The 23441-nt window shown below is 37.0% G+C and overlaps 1 protein-coding gene across 6 annotated transcripts in view; it reads left to right on the top strand.

The window, feature by feature from the left end:
* Positions 1-23441, top strand: part of LOC131428364 (uncharacterized) — a 57769-nt gene that overhangs the window by 4464 nt on the left and 29864 nt on the right. For 4 of the 6 annotated variants that reach the window (XM_058592274.1, XM_058592272.1, XM_058592270.1 and 1 more), the window contains exon 2: positions 21523-21830. In XM_058592274.1, coding sequence (XP_058448257.1) covers positions 21807-21830 — 24 coding nt within the window. In that variant the 5' untranslated portion in view covers positions 21523-21806. Of the gene's footprint in view, positions 1-21466; positions 21831-23441 lie in introns of all 6 variants that reach the window. The other 2 variants (XM_058592273.1, XM_058592271.1) reach the window with 1 other exon arrangement.

The raw sequence follows: 23441 nt of genomic DNA, 5'->3' as shown, positions 1-23441 counted from the left end.
ATCATTAATCGTTCATCTTCAACATTCAATACTCTGCCTCAATCCCTATTCATGAATTTCAAATCTTTTCTCTGTAATTGTCAAACTTTGCCCATTAATCTTAAGTCACTTATCAAGCTTCAGTCTTTACTCATCAATTTAGGATTTTGCTCATCAATCTTCAACCTCTTTTCATTAATATTCACAATTTACCAATTATTCACTAGTTACTATTAATCAATTTTCAATCATAATTGTTTATCTTCAATATTGAATGTTTACTTATTGATCAAAATATTTTAATTATCAATATTCAATTCTTATTCATAAATCCTCATCCTTTACTTGTCTTTGGTTCTCAATTCCCACTCGAAATTATTATATAATAAATTGTTACTCTGCAATATTCTATCTTTATTGTTCACTCTTCATTCTACAACCATCAATCTATGCTCGGTCAGTCAGTTACTCTTTTTTAGTTCTTCTAGCTTCGTTTCTTTACACTTAAATCTTATCAATCCATAATTTATACTCATCACTCATCAATTCAAGACTCTTTAATCTTAACTCATAAAACATAAATTTTATTCATCAATTTATCAATTTTTTCTTACCAATTCTCAATCGATATTCATTATTATTCACTTTTTACTCATCAATCTTTATTCCGACTAGTCTTTGTTCTGCAATCGCTACTCTTCCATCTTCAAACATAGATCGTTTCTCATCAGCGTTCAATATTCACTCATCAATCTGCCATTTTCAATCATCTTCAATCTCTCATCTTTTCTCAGCAATCTTGTTCTATCTAAACTAATCTATTCTAAGCTCATCAAACTATAATTCTTACTCAACAATTTGCAGTTTTCACCTATTAATTAAGAATCCTAATTGTATAATGAATAGTCAAATTTTGCCAAATGGTTTTTTTTACTTATCGATTCAATCCTTATTCATGTATCATCATTTTTCATTTGTCTATGTTTATTATTTGGTTCTTAATAAGGGGTGTATGCGACAAAATCTGGACAGATTAAATTTGGAATGAACAAAAATTTGCAGTTAATTCAATCCAAGATGCATTTTGTTGTTCGTTTAATTGTACATTATTAGTCAACTTAAAACTAACTACAGTTACTTAATAAGGCTGCATGAAGAAACTACAAACATTTGAGTTCACTCTAGCCACTAGGGTTTGTGCAGAATTTTCTACAACCAATTTAGCAGCTTTTGTCCAAGATTTTCGAATTTTTTCTATAGTTCTATCATAGCGACAAGATGCCATATCAAACCGTGGTTCAATTAAAATAGAATGGACGCAAGTGCGCGAGCGAAGTTCTCTCGATGACCTATCTGAACATCACGAGTTAGCACGCTGCTGTGGGGATTCTCTCTGAAGCAACAAACGGTCGCTTATTCTCGTTTCGTGATCCTATTCTATACGGGCAGTGGATAATTGCGATAGAATCATTTTACTATTGCCGCTTATTCTAACTATGTGCATAAGGAGTGCATCGAAAATAAGCTATCCACAAATTTGTGTTTCAAATTATAATAAAAAAAACGGTATTTTATTCAAACTAAAAATTGATCCTTTATTGTACGAGGGTCAACTTGAGCATAATGAAAACCGGATGCAATTTAAGTTATTCCTTCACGAATTTTCGAACTTTTGATCGAACCCTCTTCATCAAGTTTCGGACAAGTGTTGCATCACACTTTTTGGACACTCGAGCTTAATTTTTTTTGAACTCCTACATGTTCCCAGCTGCCTTACCAGTCTTCTTGAATACCCTCTTCGCGATTGCTCAGTAATGTTCGACGGGTCGAAGCTGAGGGCAATTTGGTAGATTGATATTTTTCTCAACGAGATTTATACTCTTTTCCGCAAGCCAATTGAAAGTGGTTTTGGCATAGTGAGCCGACGCTAAATCCGGCCAAAACAGTGGAGGTGTACTATGCTTCTTATATAAAGGCAGCAATCTCTTCTGGAGACACTCAGATCGATAGATTTGTGCATTTATAGTTCCGGTAGTGTAAAAAATGGTTGACTTCAAACCACAGGAACATATTGCTTGCCATACCAATACCTTTCGACCGAATTTCTCCACTTAAATCGACCTGTCCGCATCGCTCACATCCTCCCCAATGACGACAGTAAAGTATTGTGGACCTGGAACGGTTTTTGAGTCCTCCTTTACATAAGTCTCATCGTCCATCAAAACGCATGCATTCGGACACTGCAAAAGATGCGAATACAATTTCCGGGTCCTTGTCGTTGCTCGCTTCTTCTGTTCTACACTTCCTTTTCAATACGCGACATTTTGAAAACGCGAAATTTCAACCACACAAAGAAGTAAACAAACGAAAGATGACAGCCAAACACACAGCGTGCTGTGATCTGAGCATAAAGAACCATCACAAATACATACATACAACACAAATGTATGTGGATAGCTTATTTTCGATACACTCCTTACTCATCAAATCATGAATCCCCTGAAAAAGTTCGGGCCGGGGAGAATCCCCTCATTTCCCCATCCCTCTCGACTTCCTGAACACGATCAAATGTGTTGACAATATTCGTTATATTGACGATAAAATTGTCTCGTGCTCCTTGCGCTTTTGATTAGCAAATGTTTGCAGTGAAAAAAAAACTGCTAAAATCTCGCCGATTCAAAGCGTTTATTGCGTTATTGTCGTTACTCGAAAAAGTTCAAACTAACACTTTTTCATTCTCGTCCAAAAGCTGATATACAAATCTATCGCACAATACAGAATTCAACGAGTGATAATGAAAGCAAGCATTGTTGGATTTATCGCTCGCTTTGTATTATTGCGTTGCTATTTCTGCATTTCTTAGTTGTTCATCTACCTAAAATTAAACACAACTAATTAAAGCTATGAAAATCATATAAACTCAAATGTAAACTCTCAAATGCTAGAAATTCACACGAATGTATTAGAAAACATACAAAAGCCTGTCTCTTTTCTGAAACTTTGACAATTTGTAAACAATTTTGCCTCTGACGCACACGCCTACTGCGATTCCCTATCCGTCCGGTTCACTTCTTGCTGTTGGTGAGTAAGTTTTTTTAATTGTAATTTTTCGCAGTATTCTTACCGAGATGCAGATGTAGTACTAAATAATTCTTTTGTGATTGTGTTCCTAAATAAGTAGTAAATTTTCAATTACGCCTTCCATGATACTCATACTGATAACGATTGTCGTCGATAGTGCAATTGCTGAATTATAGAATAAAGTGTGCACGTTTCCGTTAAAATAAAAGAAGTTAACGTATAAAAAAATAGATCACTACTCAAGTCTCAAGAATACATCTGATAGGATAAAACGGATGTGCGAAGAGGTAACCGTAGAAAAATCAAGAGAAGAATAATTTTGAAGTTATTCAACTTCTTTGAAAACGGTTGATTTATATTACTTGATATTTTCCAAATCCTTTTCAGAGTTGCAAACTATTCCTCGTTTCAGGAAGTCAAAGACTCCGACGATGATTGAACAGATCAGCTAAAAACGCACTGTTTAATTGAAGCTGAACTTAATGTTTAAAGTCATCAAAAGTCGATTCGCTGACGACCTGAATCTTGTGAAACTTAAGAAGAAAATTACTACCCGCATCCATTATACCTTAAAACCCTTTCTGACGCAAGGTTTTTACGTGATGAAGGAAGGCAGCCTGTGTATCCATTATTCAATTATGACTCAACGAAGTCATTTCACCTCAAGATACAAAAACGATTTTTAGACTTCTTATTCGCCATACTTTCATAATGACGAAACAGTCAATTGTGATGAACAGTATAGTTTTTGTTTTATTTTCATATTTTCTTTCGTGGTTTTACAACAAATTACAAATGATTCTCGTTGTAGAGAAAGTTAACCAGTTGTCCGAATACACTGGGTAACACAATCAGTTGAGTATTTTATCCAGGTTCAGAAAATGTGATTAACTTTGCGAGTGTTTTTTTTTTGTAACCTTGTATCCAAACTACGAACGTCCTTTTCCAGTACCTTTATGTAGCGATTGCAGTTCCACGCAAACCGGTTTTTTGCACTTCACTGCTCTTGAAATTCACAACTTAGTAGCTACCACTTGCAGACAAAAAACAAACAAACAGTTCAATTTACACCCGATTTCTTCAAACAGAGAAATACCGACCGCGTTCAAAATAATACCTATTATGTGAGCGCGAAATGCCGTGCCGCACCGCACATAACATGCCGCAGATCCCGTTCCGATCGGTGCAAAACATGCAAATTGCGGAGTGAAATAGCTTCGGAAAAGGAAAGTGAAATCACGGGCCATCAATTTCCGAATGAAGTGAAACAAAATGGATTATGTCATCGGAACTCGCGGCCACTTTTTCGTCTCCCGAAGGCATCTCTTGCAATTGAAAAATTATACGAGCTAACAATAATGCTTACATGGCTCGTTAATTTTAGCTTAGTTTTGTACCGCACTTCATGCTAAGTCATCGTGGCATACATAAGAAGCTGAAGAAAAAAAAAACATGGGTCCCGACTGAGCGAGCGAGCGATAACAGATTAGTTTCGTTCGTCTGCTGTGCATCCGAGACAGTGTCCAGACATCAATGAACTAGCCTAGACCCGATCTACACCTTAACCCCCCACCCCCTCGTACGTGTAGGCCATAGTCAAAGTTGAAAACTGGTTCCAGTGAGTGGCGCGTACCAAAGAAAGCTGTCTGCCACACATGAAAAAAGTAACATAACAAATAAACTTGCATCATGGAGGTGAAGAAAATACGACTTTATATCCACTTAAAGTCGATGATTCTTGCGTTTTAGTTATCGAAGCAAGCCTGGCGAGCTCGGTAAGGTGGTCCCAAATTAGGCACGAGGGAAATGTTTCACAACACAGTATGCCATGTGTCAATATGTAATGACATGACAGAAGAAATTCTCACTAATTTAAAGTTCAGGGATTCGATTTTCCCTGTGACCACGCGCCCTTTCTTATGAGGACAAGAAATACAAACCAGTAAACTGGTTGAAGATTTATTTTTGCTAATATTTTGTAAGCGATGATCATAACTACCCAAGCGCGTCACTTACATGCAAGGGATACATACTCATAAAAAGGAATACTGAACCTGAACTATAGAAAACTGCCCTTAAATGGTACCTGAACAGTCTCTTTTTTCATATCAAGTTTAAGGCCGTTTACTTCAACGTGCACAGTGGATGGGTAATATAGAAAACAAAAATTATATTTCATAATATTAATTAAATGTACAAGTAAAGAGAACTATCTTATTTAAAGTTTGGTTCTGCTTAACCAGTTTAAGTAACTTGATTTAATCGTGTTACTAACACACTAATGCGAATTTTCTGCAACGAAAATATTTTCAAATTCATTAATCAATTGTGTTCGGTATAACTGAAACGAAACCTTTTTTTCATTGTTTTAATTGGTAGAAAGAGGTTTCACACGAAAAATCCCAAGTAACATTTTTAATATTAATAAATACTTGTAGCTGTCTTAAATGCTACATAATAAATCTTGCAATAAAACTTTAAATTCCACGAAAGCCTACTGAAAACCTCTGTAAGAGCATGTTCCTGCAAAGTGGACCATTCTTCATTAGGTTTATAAATCAAAATGAAGAATCAGCATAAACCTGCTTCAAAACTCCAAATTCAAGAAAATTTGGAAACCAACTTTAAGTTCAATATTAAATTTATTCGGATGGAAGGAATTCCGCTATGAATAAACTGACTTTTGGATAATATTTTTCTTGACTATGTGTGTGTAATGTCTGCTTTGAATTCAATCAGTAAGAATATATTGGATTTTATTTACGAGTTAGAGGCTTTTTCCGAACGTAAAAACTTCATATTGTAGAGATTAAAATAAGAATTATAACTAATCGCCTTGAAATAAATGCAGTTTTTGGGAAAGTCTTCATGATTTATGAAAATGTTTTTTTGTGATTCATCGTCATTTTTCTATAAAACTATTTCTTGGCGTTAAAACTTGTGCATACATTTCGGAAACGAATCATGAAAGTCCATCATATTTCCTCGTTTTTGCATTTCGAAGTTTATTTGATGTCAATAAATGCTACGGTATAGAACATCATAATGGCTGCATGAAATTTCTTTTAATGCAAATTACACTTAACCTAAGAAGCAATAAATCAAATAGCCTACAACTAATGTGTCATAAATGTACTTTAGAACCCTCAAATTTGCTCTGAGTGAAATTGTCATCGAATGAACACGCACACACACAAAACTAGATTTATGAAAGAATTCAACTGACAATATTGTTTTAAAGAAAATGTTTGAAAGCAATATCAAGAGTGTTTGCATGGTTTTATCCTAGTACAAATTGTTTTGTTTTTAGTTCTGTTGTTAGTGTAGGTAAAGGGTTTTACAAAAGCTTTGAAAACTATGATATTACTGGTTAAAAGAGACACTTATTATAGTTGTCATAAAACAGGTAGTGATTGAAAAATCAATTACAAAACTCCTATAAATTATAATCAAAATCATAAGGCATTCAAATTGTTACTTGGGATCCCATCAATCACAAAATTGCAATTGACGAATTTCGCACAAATTCAAACAAATGTTGGCAGCATCCCGTCCAGAAACTTTCTGTACATGAAGACTTTGTCATAAAAAGCCACTTTGTTTACTTTGTTTTTCCCAAATTGATATAAACTGTCTTTGGAAAAGGGACAAACATTTTTTACATTTTTTTGTCAAAAGGCTATAGTCCCTACTACTGATCCTACCAAAAAGTGTTGTATGAGTGGTCAGTTTTTGAATAAAAATATTGAAAAAAATCTTAATCAACTTCTACACTAAAAAACAATCGATTAAAAAAATAAATAAAATCGATTTGCTTTTTTGGTGAGGATTAAGATATTAATTATATTTAACAAATAAACTCTAAATTCACAGTTTCAAATAGTAAATTTGTTAAACGTCACGAGAATCCTATCTCTCATATACCAATCGCTTACAATTCACTTTATCCTCCAAAAAACTATCTTCAACTATCACTTTAAATTGATTTATTCTCCTTCTATCTGCTATTTATTTTCCATTTTTGTCTCTATCTGACATTTCACATCGTTTCACTTCTCTTACTTTGCTCTCCTCACTTTGTTTGTTGTCATGCCTTATCCGCACTATCATACCTCATTTATGTGGGAGCAGAGCTTAAAATTGTCACGCATTCTCAATGAAAGAATCCAATCCAACAGCGTCATTTTCAATATTTTACTGTCTCATTCGTAAATGATCGACACCAGAACAAATGAAGAGAGACGAATCATTCTCGATTCTCATTGAAAAAAGAGAGAGTATAATTGCCAACGTCACTCTTTCCTCTATGACAAGACGAAACCAAACTAATGTCTTCAGGGAGCATCAGCAGAATTTCAATTCTCATTCTTTCATCGATGTATTGAAAATCTGTGGCTTGATGCTTGGCTATAAATAGTGACTAAAATATGACAAATCAAAGTAATTACATCCCAGAACCTCTTTGGAAACCAAAACTATTACAAATTCGAGCAGCAACAGGTAAAAGTTACTGTGAAAACTTTTTCTGTCATTTTCGATTCTCATTGAATATCGACACTTCATACTATGGGATTTTCACTGAAAACCGCAAATGACTGAAAGGTCAAATGAAAGAAAGAACACAATTTTGAAACTACTCTCCCGCTTATGTCATTGACTGGACATGGATTTCGTTCTCACAGTTTGCAAGTAAGGCTGAGAGTGACAGTAATTTCTCGTCATTTTCGTCTAGTTTGAGTCAATGGAAATGATTTTTTCAGCTCTGTTTGAGACATCTCTGCATCTGTTTTCCTACAGGGCAGGTGCACGGTTGTTGCTGCTGTGACAATTGTTATATATAAAAAAAGTTCAATTACAAATTGTTGTTGAGGTTATTCCTTTCCCTGATCTTTCCTCAGAACTAAACAAGAAAAAAAAGTAATAATGTAATATTTGTTTAATGACATTAACACTTTTCAATGGAATTCTTGGTTAATAAAAATATACTATGCACATTATTTGTTTAGTTTTCGATAGAAACACACTGAAAAAAGCATCAGTTTGGACAAGGTACAGTTTTTTTTCCAATAACTTTTTTTCCCAACATGAATTCTGGACAATAGTTAGGGAACATATTTACCTATCTTAAAATAAAAACTCCTCCAAATCAAAAAAGTTTTTTTTGCGAATCTACCAAATTTTTAAAAACAATTTTTTTACAGTGTACGAGTTGATTTGTTCAATATTTTTATTCGAACATTTTACTAATTTTGTGAAAATTTTTCATGCAACACATTTTTGTAGGATTTGTCATTATTCAACTAAAGCCATTTGAAAAAAAATCGGTTGGGTAATGTCACAGATATAACGAGGAGGACGTGAATACGAATAAAGCTGCATTGCCTGTTTCCCACTTCCGAATGTCGAGGATTGTTCGTTTTTATTGCTTCGCTCCCAGAAGAGTAAAGGTGCATTCGTACTAAAGTTTGACTTATTGACGACAAACATATTCTAGCACACAATTAAATAACGCGGAACAAATTAGGGTAAGAAATACAATCAACACTATAACAGTGTTATTACTCAGTGGAGAAAAAACTTCGCATGTGTATCTGGGAAGATTTTGATAGTTCTAAAAAGAACCGATTTGTGAAATTTATCTGATGTTTACAACTATTGAGTACTTTTTACCATCATTTATTTATCTACACCAGAATCTAAGTTCTGGTTCAGGTTTCAGAAACTAGAACTAAATTCGGAACCTTAGAATTTAATTGCGAAATTCAGGTTCGGAATCCAGATCATTTGGTTTGGTTCATTGGTTAACTCTAGAATTCTGGAACTAAACACATTTTCAGAATAAACGTAAATTTTGAGCCTGAATTCTAAAAATGAGTTCTGATTCTGAGTTCAGGTAATAAATTTCGAAACTGAACTCAGGAAATAAATCCTGAAACTGACATCAGAGGATAAATCCTGGTTCATAAGACAGTTCCACAATTCAGTTTCGAAGTTCAACTCTAACATTTGGTTCTAATATCAAGATCTTAAATTCATATCTTGAATTTGATTCCAGAATTCTTAAGTTGAATTCTTGAATCAGAATTCTGAATTCGAAGACTGAAAATCATGGCACTAGATTCAGTTTTGAAAACTAGTCAAGAAACCAGTTCCAAAAATCTAGTTCCAGAATCCAAAAATAGCATTCGGTTCCAGAGTCTTTGTTTTGATTTGTGAACCTGTATTTTGGAAATTTATTCAGAAACTGAACTCTGAAACTAAATTCTCAAAAACTCAAGTTCCTGATTCAAATCCAAATGAAACTTTATACAACGTAGAAGATCTGTTGTTGCTGCTGTTGGTGGAAGGTACATAGTCGCTACGACACACAGTGGTCCAAAACAGGAAAAAGACGGTCAAAAGTCGGTACTGACTTTCACTAATTTTTAAGAGCTAACGTGTCTTCGAAGAAGGTCTACAATATTATATTAAGCTTCTTTTGAAAGTGGCACCTTAATTTTTGTTAAGGGGGTAGTACCAAATTCGAATAAAAAATTTTTTTTACAAAAAAAAATTTTATCTATCTCATTTGGAAGAAAAAAACATTTGAAGTATTTTTGCTGAAGATATAAATAATGTAAAAAAAATATATTTTTAGATATATTCACTTTATTTTAAAAACAGTTTTTTGGATTTATCTATGTGGAATCTACCTCTATTACCTAAATATCTACTACAAAGTGCGCGTAAGCATGTATAAACAATCTCATGCTTGCTCGCGCAACTTAAGCAAATTGTTTATTTTGTTTACTTTTTGACAATTAACAATATTAGAAAAAATCTAAGTGAAACTGGATGCAATATTTTCAAGCCTTTTCAAAATTAGTTTTAAATATTGAAAATCCGAAAAATTATCAAAAGTTCAACACATATTATTTTTTACGAAAAATGTTTTCCAAACAAAGTATGAAATTTTTTAAGACGATATGTGCGACGCTCACTTAGAGATGTGCGAAACAGCTCATACCAGTGAGCAGCTCCGAACCGATCAGCTCACTATAGGGAATCGATTCAATGTATCAGCTCATCAGCTCATTTAGATTGAACTGAAGGTTTTTTTTTGAGCGCCGTTTTTCTTTCTCCGTTTTTCTTTCATATGCATGATCGAAATCATTGATGCACAAAGAGCAATGCTATGCGAACTAACTTGCCTGCGAATTATTATTATGTCATATTTGAGAATATCTGCAAAGTGGCATCCTTGAATGTACCTTAGCCTACTGAGTGAGAGGTAAGATTTCTTATTGACAATGGCTCATTTAATCTGTTAAAGAAGCCGAAGATCCGTTCAGCTCGTAGCTTGTTTCCACCTTACCAGCAGGGATGCCAGGTCATTTTTTCAGAAATCTGTGAAAATCTGTGCCATTTTTAAAATCTGTGCAAAAGATTGAAAATCTGTGAAACACAGATTAATCTGTGTACCTGGCATCCCTGCTAACCAGTGCGGTGAACTGGTGAGCTGCGGTTCTTTTAAAAGGAGCTGTGAGCTATCAACTCACGTTAAAGATTCGATTCACTTGAATAGCTCAGGAACGAATTGCTCATCTCTACGCTCACTGCAAAAGTGAGTTACAGAAATTGCAGACGCGTGACGCCCTCCGTTTTTTAACCATTCATGGTTTCAGCATGGCCATAGTGAAAATGAATGACACGAATGGTACTCAGGATATTCTCATTGGAAAATAAATTGGCTTAGGAACATATTTTCCTATAAGTATTGTAGAATTTTGCTGCATTAAGTTGCATATTTCGCTTCGGTACAAGGTTTCCTACACTCTTAGAAAAAATGAAATTTACGCTTGACGTAAATTCAAGAATGCCGTAATTTATTCGGTGATGACACAATATTACATCTACTAATATGTAAACATATATTTTGCGTCTGTATCGATGTGAGTTCCAGCTAAAACAACTGTGAAGTTAATGATATGACTTATCTTTAAATATTTTGTATTGTGAATGTAAGTAAATCGCGACGCTCCTTTTATGTGCATCTATAAAGATGTAACATTTTTTAAGTGTGTACACAGCAAAAAGTTATGAAATTTACAGGTGACGCAAATCTACATATGACACAATTCATAAGAACGTAATCCGTAAAACGCCTGAATTTTACAAGAATGATATAATTTTACGTCAAAACATACACCGCCTTTCAAACAAAGGTGTAAATTCACATGTTTTATTACTAAAAAATATATCAGAATGCATTAAATATAAGATATATTTACTGTAAAATTGAGTTATTTGCGACGTTCATATATATCGGTCTCAGAAGACGTAAATTTACATGATTTTTTCTAGGTGTGTAGATAAAAGTAGGTGAAATAATGTATAACTTTTCCAGAAAAGAATAAACCTATGCATTACCTTCTACAAAATTATGGGATTTTATATTTTCTACAATTATTCCAAAAAAAGTATGTATAAAAAATAACTTGAAACAAGTTATGATTAGAAAACTAGTTTAAAAGGGGTTTTCATAATTTAGTAACTAAAACTAACTTTGAAAAGGCCTAGAAAAAGTTCCATCGAGTTCCACTTAGATTTTTCTATAGTATTGGGCATATCTTTTCCTATAAATTTTGGAAAAATCAGCTGCATAAATTTGCATATTTCGCTTCGTTGTAAGCCTATGCACTATCCTCAACAAAAATATGGGATTTTTTATTTTCTTCAATTATTCCCAGCAAAGTATGCATAAAAAAAAACTCGAAACAAGTTATAAATAAAAAAATTGATTTTAAGGGGGTTGCCATAAAAACGCTTTGTATATCCGAAACGGTGCGACCTAGACTTTCGGTATATTTGACAAAGTAAATTATTTTCAATAGTTCTAAAACTTTGTGGAAGAAAAAAGTTCTATCTCTTCAGAAAAAAAGTTATGGTTTTATTTTTTGTCACAGTAGGTCATGAACAATTAGGGATGGAATCAAATTACGCGGTATATATTTGTAAATAATTTCTCAAAAGCAACTATATGCATTAAAAGAACGGTTTGGCAGCTACTGATTTATGTCCACATTTTTATTGATTCGAACCAAGGATGGCTTTTATCGTATCAAAAAACGCTCGCTCGAAACTCTTCCACGATTTTTTTTTTTTATTCAATATTATAATATAATTTTAAGGCACACTGCTTAAGCTCTAAGATGCCAAGGATATTTACTAATCTTAATTACGACTATATTAAAACTAGAATAGTATCATTATGTAATGCCGGTGAATTGGATATTGCATATGGGTCTTCCATATGGCGTTTGCAAATATCCATGTTGGCCGCATCCTTCGGTCCGTGTGGGTCCGCGGAAAACACCCCCAGGCTACGAAGGCCTGGCGGGTGGCCCGCATGCTGGTTTTCGACTGGAGCGGTCTTCCCTGGACGATGATGGTGATGTTACGGAAGAGATGAAGAAAAAAAAAATAAATATTGTGGAAACGGGGTAAAACAGGGGATGTGGGGACAAAATGTCTGAAAACGATAGAGATCTAATTAGTTGCCATCGAGATGGTGAAGAGACAGGGAAGGGGGAACGAAAAAGTTAGTGACAAAAAAAAAGATCTTGTTAGTTCCAATGAAGATGGTGGACAGGGACGGGGATCGAGAGAATCGGGCGGATGTTAGTGTCGAACCTGTAGGTGGAGTTTATACTTTCTGAACGAGGATAAACACATTACACTTGTATATCAATGTGTTTAAGGTACTGGTATATGAGAAGCATATATGAACTATCCCGACTCGCCAACACATCCCGAACCGGAACCTCAGGCGGTCTACCTCGGGCCCTAAGGGATTCCAGTAGCTTCGACCTGGCGTCACGATACTCTACGCACGACCACACGACATGCTCGATGTCCTGATAACCGTCGCCACAGGTGCAGAGACCGCTCTCCGCAAGCCCAACACGCCGGAGATGTGCGTTGAAGGTGTAGTGATTTGACATGAGCCGCGACATAACACGAATGAAATCGCGACTCACGTTCATCCCCCTGAACCAAGGTTTCGTCGATACCCTAGGGATAATGGAATGCAGCCATCGTCCCAGTTCGCCATTGCTCCATGAAGTTTGCCAACTTTCGAGAGTGTTCTGACGAGAGATACTGAAAAATTCATTGAAGCAGATTGGTCTTTCATAAATATCACCTTCCAATGCGCCCACTTTAGCCAATGAGTCTGCCTTTTCATTGCCCGGAATGGAACAATGCGAAGGGACCCAGACTAACGATATTAAATAAGACCGTTCAGATAAAGTTCTCAAATGTTCCCGTATTTTCCCCAGGAAATATGGGGGATACTTTCCTGGCTTCATTGCCCGGAGAGCTTCTATTGAACTTAGACTGTCCGTGACAATGAAGTAATGGTCTTTGGGCATGGTTTCAATGATCTCGAGGGTGTACTGAATAGCAGCTAATTCTGCGACGTAAACTGAAGCCGGATCACTGAGTTTGTAAGAAGCGGTGATGTTTTGATTGAAGATGCCGAAGCCTGTGGACCTGTCGATGTTTGATCCGTCAGTGTAAAACACCTTTTCACAGTTGACAGTTCTAAATTTATTATAGAAAATATTTGGGGCCACTTGAGGGCGCACGTGATCCGGAATTCCATGAATTTCTTCTCTCATGGATGTGTCGAAAAACACAGTAGAATCAGAAGTATCCAAGAAATGAGCACGGTTGGAAACAAACGAAGAAGGATTAATATTCTGAGCCATGTAATCAAAATACAAGGACATAAAACGGGTCTGAGAATTGAGCTCGACAAGCCTTTCGAAGTTTTCAATCACCATCGGATTCAAGATATCGCATCGGATAAGCAATCGATATGAGAGATCCCAGAATCGATTTTTCAACGGCCGCGAGCACTTCGAGACTCATCGTATGAGTCGACTGCATGCAACCTAAGGCAATACGCAAACAACGATACTGAATTCTTTCCAGTTTAATGAAATGGGTGTTCGCGGCGGATCGGAAGCAGAAGCATCCATATTCCATTACGGACAATATCGTTGTTTGGTACAGCCTGATCAGGTCTCCTGGGTTTGCACCCCACCAAGTTCCGGTTATTGTGCGAAGAAAATTGATTCTCTGCTGGCATTTTTGTTTCAGATACCTAATGTGACATCCCCAGTTGCCTTTGGAGTCGAACCAGACCCCGAGATATTTGAATGTGAAGACCTGAGCTATGGTTTCTCCCCTTAGTTGAAGCTGTAGTTGTGCTGGTTCTCGCTTCCTTGAAAATACAACCAGCTCAGTTTTCTCCGTAGAAAAGTCGATACCAAGTTGAAGAGCCCACGTGGACAAGTTGTGGAGTGTATCTTGTAATGGTCCTTGCAGATCGGCAGTTTTGGATCCTATAATGGACACAACGCTGTCGTCGGCAAGTTGTCTTAGCGTGCAAGATGTGTTGATACATTCATCAATGTTGTTTACGTAAAAGTTGTATAAAAGGGGGCTTAAGCATGAGCCCTGAGGAAGACCCATGTAACTGAATCGTAATGTCGACAAATCACCATGCGCGAAATACATGTATTTCTCGGACAACAGATTATACAAAAAGTTATTCAAAATTGGTGAAAGACCTTGCTGATGCAGCTTCTCAGATAGGATGTTTATGGAAACTGAATCAAAAGCCCCCTTGATGTCTAGGAAAACTGACGCCATTTGTTCTTTACGAGCAAATGCCATTTGAATTTCGGTTGAGAGCAACGCAAGACAATCGTTCGTTCCTTTGCCCCTGCGGAAGCCGAATTGTGTATCTGAAAGTAAGCCATTAGTCTCGACCCAATTGTCTAGACGAAACAGAATCATTTTTTCGAACAATTTCCGGATACAGGAAAGCATAGCAATCGGCCGATACGAATTGTGATCGGAGGCTGGTTTCCCTGGTTTTTGAATGGCGATAACTCTTACTTGTCTCCAGTCATGTGGGACAATATTATCCTCAAGAAGCCTATTGAATAAATTCAATAAGCGCCTTTTGGCAGAGTCAGGCAAATTTTTCAACAAGTTGAATTTGATTTTGTCTAACCCCGGAGATTTATTGTTACATGATAAAAGCGCAAGTGAGAACTCGACCATCGAAAAAGGTGTTTCGTTTCTGTTAGATGAGGCGACGCGCATGATCGTCTGTTCCGGAGCAGAGTCAGGACATACTATTTTAGCGAAATCGAATATCCAGCGGTTAGAATATTCCTCGCTTTCGTTCGTGGTGTTTTTGTTGCGCATTCGTCGGGCTGTGTTCCAAAGAGTACTCATTGATGTTTCTCTCGATAATCCGTCTACGAATCGACGCCAATAACCGCTTTTCTTCGCTTTAATCAAGCTTTTCATCTTAGCGTCTAATGCCGCGTAGTTTCTAAAATTATCAGGTGTTCCGTTTTTCCTAAACTCGATAAATGATGAAGTTCTCTCCGCGTTTAATTCCGAGCACTCTTTGTCCCACCACGGGTTGGGAGGACGGATGTTAGTTTTCGCGCCGGGTACACGTTTCGTCTGAGCTTGAATCGCGGTGTCGAGAATCAAGCCAGCCAAAAACGTGTACTCTTCCTCCGGAGGAAGTTCTTGTGTTGTTTTTAGTTTCTCAGATATCGAATTTGTGTAGCATTTCCAATCAATATTTCGTGTGAGGTCATACGAAACATTGATTGTCTCCGATGGTCTTAATCCATAGGCGATTGAAATCACGATAGGCAGATGATCGCTACCGTGGGGATCAGGGATCACCTTCCACGTGCAGTCCAACCGTAGCGATGTCGAGCAAAGGGATAAATCCAGCGCACTTGGTCTTGCTGGTGGTGCAGGAATTCGTGTCATTTTTCCCGTATTCAAGATTGTCATATTGAAGTTGTCGCAGATATCAAGGATCATAGCTGATCTGTTATCGTCGTGAAGACAACCCCATCCCGTACCATGAGAGTTAAAGTCTCCTAAAACCAACTTCGGTGCGGGAAGGAGCTCAATGATATCACTGAGCCGCTGATGCCCAACCGAGGCTCTTGGTGGAATATATATGGAAGCAATGCAAAGGTTCTTGCCTTTGATTGTAACATGACATGCGACAACTTCAATACCTGGTATCGATGGGAGGTTAATGCGATAGAAAGAATAGCACTTTTTGATCCCTAAAAGTACTCCTCCATAGGGATCATCTCGATCCAGACGAATAATGTTGAAATCGTGGAAGTTTAAGGGTATTTCAGAAGTTAGCCAAGTTTCGCACAATGCAAATGCGTCACATTTCAGATTATTTACTAGAAATTTGAAAGGATCTATTTTTGGGATGATACTTCTACAATTCCACTGTATAACAGTGATTGTATCCGTGACCTCGGTGGGTGACTTAGCCATCGAAGGATACGATCGCTGAAAGAAGGGGCCATTTTGCAGTCAACTGCTTCAAGAATGTTTTAACTGTAGGAATAAAAGCCATTATCAGGCTTTTAAGAGGTTCAGAAATATTGAAAGTAGACATGATCCAGTCCACAATATCAGAGAATTTAACAAACCCAGTATTTGGTAAATTCTCTGACTGATCTTTAGGGACTTTCGGGGGTTTTGAAGTCCCAGGAAGTGATGGAAATTCTTGCTCGGAATTTAATTTTCCAAGGCCTGGAGCTTTTTTCTCTGGTTTTTTGCCATCACTACCAGTTGTTGTAATTTTTCGAGACCCATCAGAGGACATCTTCGAACCCTTACTAGGGAGCTTTTGAGAGGATTTATTTCTTCTCTTTCTAATTGATGAGCTATGAGGGACAGCCGAAGATGTACCTTCGAGGGGGTCATCATATTCGCTCTCGTCAGTTGACAAGTAAGCGTAAGGATTTTCGGTAGGTGGCGTAGCACATTTCAACATTTCCGCAAATGAGCGTTTGGAATGTTGCTTGAGTGAACGCTTCATTTTATCCTTACGCAATTTATACACGGGACAATCAGAGAGGTCATGCGGCCCCTCCTTACAGTAGAGACACTTTTCATTGTCTCCACTGCAGGAGTTATCCGCATGACTCCCTCCACACTTTATACACCGGGATTTATTGCAACAATGGGATGCTGTATGTCCCAATTGTTTGCAATTGGTGCAGTTCATGACCCGCGGTACATAAAGACGAACAGGTAAACGAACTCGGTCCAGGAGGACGTAATTAGGCAAAGCCGAGCCAGCGAAAGTCACCCGATACGAGTCTGATGGGATATAGGACTTAGTCCCATCCTCAGCGGTCGATACTGAACGCAATTGCTTGCAGTCCAGTATCTTAACGTTCTTGAGTAGGGGGTTTTTAAATCCGCCTGCCCCATGCTTAAGAACGTCCTCGCAAGTCAGACTCGGATCGGTGATCACGCCGTCTATCTCGACTTCGCGAGCTGGTACGTATACGCGATACTCCCGCGTGAAATTCTCACTTTGAACGATCTCATTAGCCTGTTTTGCACTGGCTAACAAGACCCTAAGCTTGTCCGGGCGTACTTTTTCAATTTTTTGTACAGTATTGTATCGCGAGGACAGGTCATTAGAAAGTTTTAGAAGGTTCAATTTTTTACCATTCGCTTTGGTCCGGATGTAAACCGCATACGGTCCGGCCGAGAGTGCAAGCCCATCGGGATAGCTTCTAATGCGCGATTTATTGCCATCTGAAGCATCCATCTGATCATCAAGGGGAAGGTCAGGCAATTTGATATCGCCTGTCATGTCACGGACTTGTGTCCGTGCGGTCAGATTCGGGGTGCAATTGAATTGGTATTAAGCAACAGAGAAAATGAAGTTTTACTTAGCTTAAGCTCCAAAACGGTGAACGGCTGCCAATACCCAGTCCGAGGCAATGGGTAAATATTCCTTCCAGTAGAGTGCAAAAAACCTCTTTCAGGAAAAAGCACTTTTTTTTTGTCTCTCACTACACTGTCCAATGAAACGTTTCTCTTTTTATCACTATATATATTTATCACTGTTTCTAATGTACACGATATATACGCAGCGCCCAGCGCTGGCGCTGGCTAACGGTACCGCACGCAGTGCTGCTTCACACAAGCTCACAGTCGGCCTTGAGAACGGATTAATTCGAATTATCACTGATGCAAACAATAGAATACGGAATGACCTTGATAACGGAATAAAACAATTCACCACGCGATTGGAGAAAGCCGAATTTACGTCCGATCGATCCGATAGTCACGGCACGAATGATCTCTTCCACGATTGAATCAGTGCCATCAAAGAGAAACGGAAATCATCGCAACAATAAAAAACCGGCATAGTACATTTAACATAGAATAGACACTAGTGCGAGAGCGAATTTCTCTCGGTGAACCGTCTGAGAATCAACGGCTAGCACGCTGCTGCGGGGATTCTCTCTGAAGCAACAAACGGTCGCTTAATCTCGTTTCGCGATCCGATTCTGTATGGGCAGTGGATAATTGCAATAGAATCATTTTACTATTGCCGCTTATTCTAACTATGTGCATATAACCTTTGTATAATTTGTGTCTATGAAAATGTATGTAAATGCTCCACACAAGGGTTTTTGAATATTGCAACCTAGTATGAGAATCATCTAGTTGAATCATCGATTCGATTTTCTGCGATAATTGTCAACTTGCGATTCTCTCTTGGTAAATTCCACACAGCGGCGATCATTATCAGAATGAAATTTTTTTTAAGGGCCATGAAATACTCAGAGTATGAAGTGGAGCGAAGAAATGTAGAAAAATTCTCTCGAGGTTCATGAATTGAGAGACTCGAATTCTTGTAGCATCTTCTACCGGATTGGAAATGTTGTATACAATATAGATAAATATCGAGCAGCTTCTGTCAAATTTTCAGCAATCACCAACACTGATTCGAACCACTGTGCGACGCCCAATTCCGTGTAGGAAGAAATACACTCAGAAAAATCCTCACTTCAATACTACGTGAAAATGTATGTGATTTTTATTCATATAACTTTTCTTGTAATACTTATGTGAAGTATAGGTGATACAGAATGAACTCATGAACTCTTAGTCCACATTTGTATGACGCAAATTCTATACAATAACTTTGTGAAATTTACACGAGGTTCATTCAAATTGTATTGTGAAATTACTTTCATCTGAACTTACTTTTAACCAGAGTTTTACGTAATAGTTACATTATTTTCATGTAATTTTTACTAAGTACTATATTGAATCTTAATAATGAATATAGGTATTCTACGTCATTCTACGGTTTGAGATGCATGTATTGTGATTGACGACAATTTCCGATGTACAGTTTCCTTAGAAGATTGATGTGCTTGAACATAATCTAGGGGATTTGCCTTTTGAACTGTAGAAAAGAAAAGTTGAATTGTGTTTCAGTTTCGTATTTTTGATACACAGAATTCGCGAAATTCCAATTTGTCATGCAAATCAGTTGTTGAGGGTTGGTTTCGTAGAGTATACTATACTGCTGCTAGGTACTAATATTAGATTTGAAAGTATAATAAAAATTAGCTAGACTTCAGCTGTTGATTTAACTAATGAGCAATTATTTACCTTAAAATCACTGTGATAAATAGGATCCAAAAAGGCTTTCGTCTAAATAATTTGTTCTAGGTTTTTCAACAGATGCCATATTGCGTTTGCATTCGAGTATAAAACATATGGTTAGCATAATGAATTCGACATAATGACACAATGAACTACGTGACTCATAACAAATATGTGACAACAGTAATGTTTCTGACATACGGTCCATTACATATTCAATCGTGATCCGATGGTTGTTAAGAACACCACGTAAACTCCGATGACAAAGCCATTTTTGGAATCTACGTGATTTTTTACATAAGATTTTTTTTAGTGTAATCAATTGTTGAGCATGGTATACAGTTTATAGTCGTCCAGTTGAACATCGAGACTGATATGTGCCTGACTACCCCAAAGCCGTTGTCCGAATGCGGAAGAGATTAGCGAACTTTCTCATTGTTTCCAAAAGTTTGAGAAAACTTAATTTTTTAGTTATTTATGGTAATCCCACTCTGCTGAAAATCTTATCATAAATTGCTGATCATATTCCTGTTTGAATGGAAACAGAATTATGTTGATGCGTTCGCTAAAACTCTAGATAATCATGATTAAATTCTGCCCATTTTTCCACTGGGCGAATTTTCAAAGGCGTATCCGAGTCAAAAATTGTAAAAAAAATTTGGCCCTTTTTAAAAGATACTCTAGATCAATTTTGGAAAAACAAAGTATGCAAAGTCTTCATGTACTGAAAATTTCATTAAAATTCGAAGTGAGCATGTCTTTCTTCACAATATTGCGCATTTTCGAAATCTACAAAATGTGAGAGAGTGATAAGTTTTTGATCGCGAATAACTCAAGTTTTACTGAACACGACAACACAATTCGTACACCATACCATCGGGAATATGATCAGTATTTTTATCAGCAAACGATAACCATAAATAGCTCTAAAATCAACGGTAAGCACCACTAAAATTTCGATTATTCGAATTATCAGAAGATAAAATTCACATTCTATATCGAAGGTAACTGACAACCGCGATATGTTCGAGATTACTTACGGTGTTAAACGGAACCTGCGGTCGTCCTCAACTTTCACAATGATAGAGAGAAACAACGGGCGGCAATGACAGTTGTTGGGATGTTGTGAAACTCCAGCGTAACACCTCAGTGCAGATGTGGAGTAATAGATATTATTTATACTGGCGCGTGAATGTCGGATGTAACCACTCGAAGAAAGCTATCACCTCCTTCCAGTACCTGCAAATACACGCACCTCAAACCGGCGGTTGCTCACAGGCTCTACCAGGTGGAACTGATTTGTGGAATGTGCCGGCATTTTTAAACGACATTTTGCGGCAATGCACAGGCTCATATTAAAGTGAAACTACCCGCATTGACTCTCTTTTCATATCGATTTCGTGAGCTTCATATTGGAAAACAATGAAAATGTTTCTTTTCTACTCATGCAATCCATAAATCAACACCGGTCCGACCTTAAATGTGACCTATTGTTTCTGTCCCTAAAATAGAAAAACTCGAAACGCGAGCTATGAAGACTTTTCACTGGGCGACATCCGAAAAATGAAGATTTATTCCGGTTAGCAACAAAAGCAAATCACACACACACAAAAATCGACTGGCTTGATTCGAAACCAAAAAATTCACTCATTTGTAAACCCATTCATGCACTCGTGCTTTTATCGCTACAATTTCTGGCATTTCACGCTGCTTTGGATCGAAAAATTGCTTCAACCGTGTTCAAACAGCATTTTGCGCTAAACACCCATCTTATCACGCTACCCCTCTTAGTTTGTGCATGGCTTTCCATTTGAAATAAAAAAAAAACTCACGAAAGACTATTCCTAATAAAACAACTTAATCGCAGGAAAAGATTTGTTTTTTCCTCTTCCCCTTTTCTCTTTTCGTTGCTTTCGTTTGCAGATTAAGCGCAAGATGAGTGTTAACCAGCGGAGAAGTCACTGCCACTGAAGGTGGGTGTGTGACGACTACACCACTGTGTCGGAACGAGCGAATTTGACTCATCAAATCGAGCACAAGACACAATTCGAAGACAAACATAAAGTACCAGCATTCATTGTTTGATTTGCTACAAAAACCTGCACGATTCATAGGAAGTGAGTGAAGGAAGAAGCTGTGTTAGAAAGTCATCGGCAGCGGATGCTACCTGAATGTGAACCAGCAGCCGATTACCACTGGATGCAACAATGGCCAAATCCGTGAAATTTGTGGTGAGTCGAAATAATTGAAACATTACTGTACTACTATTAGAGCTCGAAATATTTCATTCATTCCCAAGCAGGTTCGTCGTTTTGCTTTTTGGAAAAAGGGTAAGCTTCTTTTTCAAATCCGAGAATAGAAAATAGTCGCTCGGGATTTTATTTCAAACTATCTGGCCCGTCGAACTTCGTCTCGACCAAAATAGTAATCTTGAATTTTCTGTAAACTGTTCCAAATGGTCTTATAAGCAACTTTGTTAATCTTCTCTTCTGTTGAATACGAAGCCGTTTTTAAGTTTATAGGATCGGAACAACGATTTCTCTTATTCAAATTGATTTCGCAAATTTTCAATGGCTACCCTCGTAACTGGGTCGTCATTGCATTTGCAGACGCAATAGGACTTTTCAACCCGAATGTTAAATCGTTTTAGATCATCAGGAGGAAAATTCTTTTTTAACTTCTCTTCACTCTCACCGCTAGTTTAATACCATAAAAAAGTCGTAGTAAATCGATGTTAAGCAGCGTGTCAGATGAATGTTGTATTAGAAATATAGCGAAAGAATGATAAATTGCTGGACGTTAAGAAATTCAAATGACAGTGGCATTAAATATACTGTTCTTTAACTTAATAATCTACAATGAATTCATTTAAATAACAATAATTTAACACACACAACTTTTGAATTTTACAGGTGATCTAATCCCACATATGATGTAATTCATTAGGACTTAATTTGTCAAATGACGGGAAATTCCATTTGTAATGACTTAATGCTGGATGAGCCTGAATTTTATTGGTTCCGAATGTTATCTCTATTCGGCTAGCAAGTGCAACTGCTTGAATTTTTGTGTAAGAAAAGCTGATGCGTGCTTCCATGGCTTAGTCTATTAATGAACGTACTTTGCGATCCAATGATTCTCCGCTCTCACTGTCAGAATTTTTCTTTTATTTCATTGAATTTCATGTACATGTTATTGAACGTATATTTACGTGAAATGCGACGCTCCATTTATGTACATTGATGAGAGACCAGAGAATCAATGTTCAAAGAGGTCAACATTTCTGTTACAGTAAAGCGAAAATAAGCAGTCATAGCAATGAAACTGAAGTCCCGCATTGATTTCTGTCAAATTTTGATGTTCTTCACAAACACAAAAAAATTAAATTCCGTTACAGAAATCGTATTTGACAGTAGTATCTAATTAGCAGTCATAATACGCGCCTTAATAAATTAATTCATGTGAAAGATAAATTATTTATTTTTACGTTAAAACTTGCACAGTACAGTCCATTCGTCAATTCGTTCAACAATTTACTGATTTGATGACTGGTATACGATATTAGTGTTTTTCTCCTACCGACAATGGTTTTAATACAACATTTATTTGGTTGGCATTGCGCAATTATGTCATTTGTTTAATTATTTTGAAATACCTTTAAGCACGTGGTTTGTGGACGAATCACATCACATCAAGCATGCATATGAAATCTCCACACAAAACTATTCGTTGCGCGCCAAACGATTTTTTCTACGATCTAGTATTCTTTTTCTTCGACGACCAAACACTTATGCAACTCGTTGCGCGCCAAACATCAATTGTAGATCTAACAATCATTGGCG

Source organism: Malaya genurostris, chromosome 2, assembly GCF_030247185.1.
Source record: "Malaya genurostris strain Urasoe2022 chromosome 2, Malgen_1.1, whole genome shotgun sequence".
Taxonomy (NCBI): Eukaryota; Metazoa; Arthropoda; class Insecta; order Diptera; family Culicidae; genus Malaya; species Malaya genurostris.
The sequence above is the reverse complement of the archived record's forward strand: the minus strand, read 5'-3'. Positions and strand labels throughout refer to the sequence as shown.